Source organism: Gossypium arboreum, chromosome 12, assembly GCF_025698485.1.
Source record: "Gossypium arboreum isolate Shixiya-1 chromosome 12, ASM2569848v2, whole genome shotgun sequence".
Lineage (NCBI taxonomy): Eukaryota > Viridiplantae > Streptophyta > Magnoliopsida > Malvales > Malvaceae > Gossypium > Gossypium arboreum.
Genome location: NC_069081.1, coordinates 106,154,418 through 106,162,153, shown reverse-complemented (window position 1 = coordinate 106,162,153; position 7,736 = coordinate 106,154,418). Strand labels below are relative to the sequence as shown.

General features: G+C 27.2%; 1 protein-coding gene across 1 annotated transcript; it reads right to left on the bottom strand.

Annotated features, from left to right (window-relative positions):
- Positions 1-595: 595 nt before the first annotated feature.
- LOC108482647 (protein PLANT CADMIUM RESISTANCE 7-like) lies at positions 596-4,966 on the bottom strand. The gene is made up of 4 exons (XM_017785770.2): positions 4,427-4,966; positions 4,240-4,311; positions 3,970-4,164; positions 596-669 (listed from the first exon to the last, which is right to left on the bottom strand). The coding sequence occupies exons 1-4, from the start codon at positions 4,803-4,805 to the stop codon at positions 596-598; spliced, it is 720 nt and encodes a 239-aa protein (XP_017641259.1). The 5' UTR covers positions 4,806-4,966.
- Positions 4,967-7,736: the final 2,770 nt, after the last annotated feature.

Genomic DNA, 7,736 nt, shown 5'->3' with positions numbered 1-7,736 from the left:
TGGAATATTAATTTTATTTGGTTTTATTATTTTTTTTAATATTGGCTTATAACGGGCTAGACAAATTGGGCTTGTTACAAGTATAATGTACCATTGCAGTCAACACTTATTTATTGAAATTATAAATTTTAAGTAGGAAGATACATTCATAAATAAAACATATATTTTATCAAAAATATATATATCTCAATTTTCAATAATTAAATATTTTAATATAGTCATCTCAAGAAATGATTGTATGAAAGAATTACACTATACTAATATATATGCCATTTTATTCAAATCATAACACGTAATCACATTAAAAAATTAACTATTATATATGAATTATTGAATTAATTTTAAAGATTTAATTATTACATGTAATGTATAATAAATAGTTCACTTTTCTTTTAAAAATTATAATTACGTGATATAATTTGAATGAAAGTTAGATATAACATAACTGTTTTACATAATTTTATTTCAAAATACTCCAAATAATATTCATCTCTTATCTGTTCTTTTAAAATTTAATTGATAAAACTCTTCATTTACTTAAATATATATTGTAATTATCTCGATTCAAACCACTTGAAAATCAATGTAAGCTCATTTAGTTCATCATCTGATTCCTTGGCGGAACCATCATGGTTGCAGTTTGTTGTTTACTCAAATTTCCATGGTATCCTGTTAATAGAAAGAAGAAAAAGTCATTAAAGATAGATATGTATAAATATGGATACAAATATAAGTTAGTATTTGATATCTTGTCCTACAAATATATTACTTGTAGAGTTTTTACTACAATCAATTGATCTCTCCATAATAGCTTTATTTTTCTGTCAAGATTTTATCTATTATATAGAGACGGTTGCTATAAATCTGTTTTAGAGATATAATTGTTGAAAAATTACTATAAAATTTATATCGTGAATTTTCATCAAATAAAGGAAGTGAAAATTAATTATATTCATAAAAGAAAGAAAGTGGGAATCATATCAACAAAATTAAAATATGCATAGCAAGTGTATGCATTATTGCTTTTATGCATCTTTATTTTACATTCATTCACATGATTAATTATAATGTTCATAAAACTAACAAGTTAAACTAATTAGTATGAATTATCTACCTTTCAAAAAATTTTAGTATGGGTTATCAAATTAAATTAATTAATTTATCATGAGTTATTAAATTCAAGTAATAGATTTATAAGTTTATAATGTTCCAAATTCATAGTTGAATATTTATTTAAGGACCTTGATGATTAATTGAATTAATATTTTTAATTTTGACCATTGAAAATTATTTTCATTTAATAAAATATGATTAATAGATTTTTATGTAAAATTTAAACATTTTATTGAAATAATAGTTTAATCAAAATCATTTTTATTTAATAATTCATGATTAATAGGCTTACTTATAATTTTACTTAGAATTTTAGACAATATGTAGTTATAATTAACTAATTTAATAAAAATATACTTCATAACTATGAATGTCGTTGTTATAAATAAAAAGCTAATATAGAGGTTAAAAAAAAGGTTCTACTAGAAACTTGACGCAAGGACTGTTATAAAGAAGACTGATGTATACTTTAATTTTCCTAAAATAATTTTTCTAATACTTTTTATTTTTTTATTTTTATTTTACCCGATAATTAGATTATTTACGAAACTTTTAACTTCACTTGTAGTGTACTAAATAATTTTCTTACAAATATTACATGTAACTGTGTGTTGTGTCTTTATGTTTTAAACTAGATCTATTCAAGAGTTATCTGCTTAAGTTTAAAGTTTGAGTTGATATTTGAGAAGATTTGAATAAAAATATTAATTTTGGAAAATGAACATGAACCCATATTCAAGTTAGGCTTAACTTGCATAAGCATGCCCTATTTTAGTATCATACAATGACCCAATTTCAACCTATTCTATCTCCGCACATAAACACGTCTTTTTTTTTTTGTGAATTACAAGAGGGTAAAGCCCTAACAACAATGTGACTAGCGCGACTCGAACCCAAGTCACACATGGGGCGGTGAACACATCTATTTTAAACATATAAGTATATGTATAAATATAACATGAATTATAAAATAACTCAAAATTTTAATTTTATATGTGTATTAATTATTAATTTGAAAGATACGTGCTATGATATAATAAATTATAATATAAAAATAATTTAATAATTTTCATAGAAATGTAATTTTGTATAATTATATGAGTATAAAATTGTATAAATTTAAATTATGAATAATATAAAATTTCTAAATTTTAACAGCAATTATATAATATTTATCTATTTTAATTTTTTGTGTTTGCATATAAATACTCAAAATATGAATATTATAATATTTTATAATAAAATTTAAATTTTTTGGTATTTTTCATGTTTGTTTTAATGTTTATGTTCGGGTTTATGATTGTCCTCCTAATAATACTGTCTCTAAAATTGAACATGTGTCTGCAACTAGGTATATAAAGTTGATGTATTTATAAAATGTATAATTTTAATTAACTACTAAGTTATATAAATTCTTACAATTGTGATTATGAAATCTATTATTATCTTCTATTATCAATTTTTTGTTTGTTATACATCATTTATTATTATTTATCACTAATATTTTTTACTCTTGTGTTCTAAATTATTTATTATTACCTTATTAATTTAATACAAATTGTTTTTTTTATATAATTAGAGAGATGAATGGAATTATTTGGGATGCAAAATATTATTAATTACTATTTTAATGTCATAAATATTAATTTATAATTATTTATTTTAAAATTATTAATATGTTATTAGTTATTTATTTAAGTTAGAAAATTAATTCTAAGTTGACATATCTGTAAATTTTAATTTATATACAAAAACTTAAGAAATTAACCTATCAAATATCATATTATAAAGTTTAAAGGATAATTATATTGTGTTATCATAAAAATTGTGATACGTTATATTTTATTGGTAAAAACTTATTCAATCCCTTTTAATTTTTGAAATTAAGAAAATTGGTCTCTCTAAAAAAATCAAAGCAATTTAATCTCTATCAATTTCGAAAGTGAAAAACTAAGGCCAATTAATCATGATGTTAATGTTTTTCATAAATTGTACATAATTTAGATTGGTATAATAATAAATTTAGCCCTCACGGTTTACACATTCTATCAATTTTGTCATAATTTAACAAAGGCTAAATTTGTTACTATCCCACAACATAAGTATGGAATACTTAATTGGTGCTTAATTACTCACTTTCAAAATTGACAAAGATTAAATTGCTCCAATTTTTATAGAGAGACCAATTTACTCAATTTTAAAGTTGAGAGAGATTAAAGAGATATTTTTACCTATTTTATTCTTATACTATCAATAATGTATTATTATAGCATCTTTAATACAATGTTGTTAGCTACTATTATCTTATTAACCATTTATTACTATTTATCAATAATCAATTAATATGTTATGGATAAATTATGGTAATAGGATGAGACTTTGACTGGATCAGTAAACTATCAAACTTATCAATTTAGGTATTAACATCAATGATATTGAAATTAGTGGCCTAGCCGTTAGATACTAATAATTGGATGCCATGCGCACGTTAGATGAGAAGTGGTAATTTTATAATTTTGACTAGTTGTAATTTAGTTGTCAAATTTTTTATATTTCATAATTTGATCTCTAGCTTCTTTTAGTTTTCATTATCAACATGATTTTTATAATGATTTAACTGTATAATCTAAAATGTTGACATCCAACTGAATGCAATTTGCTTAGATGTAAACTAGTGTAAAAGAAACTAAAATTCCATCCAAGAATAATTGATAAAAAATGATTTGCATGGAAGGAGAAAATGTGAATGGAAATAAGATCTTCCCTTGGCATTTATTTTATTTTTAGTATATAAAATTGTAAATAAATAAATTGCGTGAAGTAGGTGGTGTTGGATTATGAAGTAAGAATCAATACCAAGTGCAGGGTTGATCCCTCGGTTGTTGAGTTCTCGATATTCTTGACAGAGAGCACATGGTTCAAATATGGAGTGGATAATCCGATCAGAGGCAGGGGCCTCTATCAACCCAAACCGCTGCCGCAGCTTTTTACGATAAGGGCCAGATACAAAACATGGGGCCACCGCATAAACAATTCCACTTGTCGCACAATCTGCATTCCTTAATTATTAGCCAACAAGTGGTTCAAAAATAATTTAAGATACCAAAGTTTAATCAATATGATTACTTGTGTGCCCGTTGTCAAGGACATCTGCTATCTGACCAAAAGTCACACAAGGGAATAACGCAGTGATGAGAACTGCATGCAACCAAACCACCAGAAATTAGACCTTAATTTATATTAACAAAATCCTAGTAAAAAAGTGTTTTGACATGAATGAATGATAATGTGATGTAAATACCAAGAAACTCACCGTTGGTTGGATCTTCCATGCAATCAAAGAGGCCGGTGGTCCAGGACCCGGTGGGAACCGCTTTCATTTGAGGCGAAGGCATTGGCAGATGCTGCACGGACTTTCCAATGGGTGCATTGCTTTGCAATGAGCCGTTTGTGGGAATAACAATATGAGCGAGGTGTTGGTTTTGTGGCAGCGCCGCAGCCACTGGACTGCTTGTTTGGTATGGTGGAACCTGTGCAACATTAACATTATTTTGAGGCCGAGGATAAACTATGAAAGCTTTCTGCGGCTGTGTTTGTAGTTGTGGCGGTGGTGCGCAAGAATAATAGGCGGCTTGAGGCTGAGGAGAAGGATATGAGAATTGAGAATGGGAGTCCATGGGTAATCGTCCCATTTTCCACTTGGTTAGTCTAAAGTTCAAGGCTGTCTTTGGGGGGATTGGTGTGTTTCTAAATTATAGTAGACGTGCAAATTGAATTCATGGCTTGGTTGACTAAAGGCTTAATCAATTTAGTTGACTTTGTAAAACCCTGCTGGCTTGTTAGCTAGCTTAAGTTTGGTGATCTCGTAAATGGAATCAAGTTAAATTATACTAAAAAAATGCACCTTGACTTTAAGAGGAGCTTAGCTAGAAATGGAAATTCGAAATCAACAATAATATGCTTAATTAATGAAATACCCAATTTACCTTCTTAGCCCATTTAAAGTTTTACCAAAGTTATACTGATTTCACACTCTTGGGTAAAATTCAATTTGCATCATCCTTATATGCAGGATATTTTGGGTTAAAAAACTCTGTTACATCTTCCAATAAAAAAAAAAAAAAAAAAAAACCCACATGCATACACCTTACCATATTCAGTGTCCACATCCAGGTATAATTCTATTTTACAATTATAAATACATATTCGTTTCCATATTGCCTTTTAGATTCCTACTTCACTTCATTTTTACTATTCTATCTGCTCTTTTTCAAATTTTAACTTCCTCTGAACTTCTGCCATCATTTTCAATGTCTAAATTTCATATTTCTCTAATTCTGTATTTACTTTTACTTTATATGCCTTGTGTTCCAACATCTTCACCATTTCTATATATAGTCTGATATGGCACAATGTATTAAATTGTATAGTTAATTTACAAGCTCTTTTTTTGGTTCTCTCCCAAACAACCACTTCTATTACAAACTTATTATTGTAATTTAATAAATTTAAAATCATAGGAATTTTTCCTTCAACATCACCTTCAAACCGGTATCCAGTACACATTAATAAAAGGAAAGAGGATTCTATACTTTTTCTTATCAATGATAAAAATAAAAATTTGAAAAAAGAAGAAGCAATTTTAATTATATTAAAATTTTGATATACATTATTTTAAAAAATAGATTTTTTTATCAATTTTAATATATTAAATGTGATTAACAAATGTATACTTTATTTCAAGATACAACAATACTTACTTTTTTTAATTTAATAATTTTTATGATTTCTGATAATTTTTATAATATTTTATAATTTCTAATAATTTCTATTATTTTTACAATTAAAAATTCTAACATATTTTTATTTTGTAAAATAAATCATATATATTTATAATTTTATTTATATATTTTCTATCTTTTGTAATTTTTATTTTTATTTTTTTTCTAAATAATGACATCATCATGGAATCAGCATATGGGGCGTGATAATTTATAATTAATTAGATATCTCAATTTTAATTTTTTTAACGCCTAAAAATTCAAATCGAAAACAATATTCTAATAACTTTAGAGATTAAGCCATATACTTTAAAAACAAAAGTGTGCAGTAAACCAAACCGGTAACATCATGATACCAATTAAGAATTAAACCATACGATAATTTTTTTAAAACTATAGTATTACTTATAAAAAAATATTGATTCCCTTTGTCCCATTTAATCATGAAAAAATTGAATTTATTATCCCAGAACAATGTAAAAGGCTATGAGTAAACTATGTTCCTAAATAACTGCAAAAACATTACCCTGAATCTGAACTTACAACTTAATATAACATATTTCTTTTTATACTTTTTAAAATTATAATCTCATTTAATGCAAAAACTTCCAACTGTTTTAAGCCAATAGATTCTAAATGCACCGGCTGGAGGCATTGACTGCAATATTTATTTCTCATGGCTGAAGTCAATGACAATAAAAAAGAGGTCAAGTTGGTGTACAATGTCGACATCCTACGACTCCCCGTTTCTATTTTTTACTTATAAAATTGGGGTTCAGTGTCTCTGCTCTTTGATCTAAATGTTCAGCAATTTTCCACCAACCTCATCCGAATATATATCAACTTTCAAGCCATGCCCATAATATATAGCTGAGTATGCTATATTTATAATATTGTGATACTGTTTCTGTTGGTGTTGGGAGCAAAGAACAAGCAAAGTTCAGCAAAAAAAACTTGAGCAGTAAGGCTCCATACTTGCTGAAGAAACAAGCAGACTTAAAGAACAGAATTTTAAAGTGAGCAAAGAAAAATGGAGAGATTTTTGATGAAATTTTTTGAAAATTTCATCAACATGAACAATGGCATAAAGCCAATACAAATACCAAACATTTTCTGATCAAAGTAAGGCTAACACCACCTAAACACTACCTAACACCACTAATTACATTGAAAACACAAAGATAAAACTTGCACAACAAAACAAAGCTGATTTTCAGCTCAAACTCTACCTAATTACATCACATATCATACCAACTTGGTTCAAAATAAACTAAATTACAAAATGAAAACTTAAGGTAACTAAATGGAATAGAAACAACAACAGCAGCAAGGTTCCTCATCTGGTGCATGCATGGCTGAATAGCATGTGTTGCTTCCTTAGTTGCATGAGCTGCATAGAAGCCAACTTCAACACTCCTCCTTGGTTTCCATGCTGCAAACTCCTATTTGCTCTCTTAGTTTAATGAACCTCGATGCATTAAGAGATTTTGTCAAAATATCTGATAAATCGTAATTTATACATATTTTTATCCCATGCTTAGCATATTTTTGGATGAATTATCCTTAGATTTGGTGAATTCGATGCTCCTAATCCTTTAATTTTATGTTTTATACTTAGGTGAGCATAGAGAGTAAAAGGAGCGAGAAACGGGCTAAAAACGAAGAAAATGGGACAACGTGAGAAATTGACACGGCCTAGACTTCCTTACACGTGTAGACCACATGCCCGTGTCTATTCAACAAACTCGAACACGGGTTGAAGCACTTGTACACGGGCGTATCCTTGTCGAGCTCAAGTTTATTCCTATTCGGAAAAGGCCACTCTTGAGGGCTTTGAAGCAT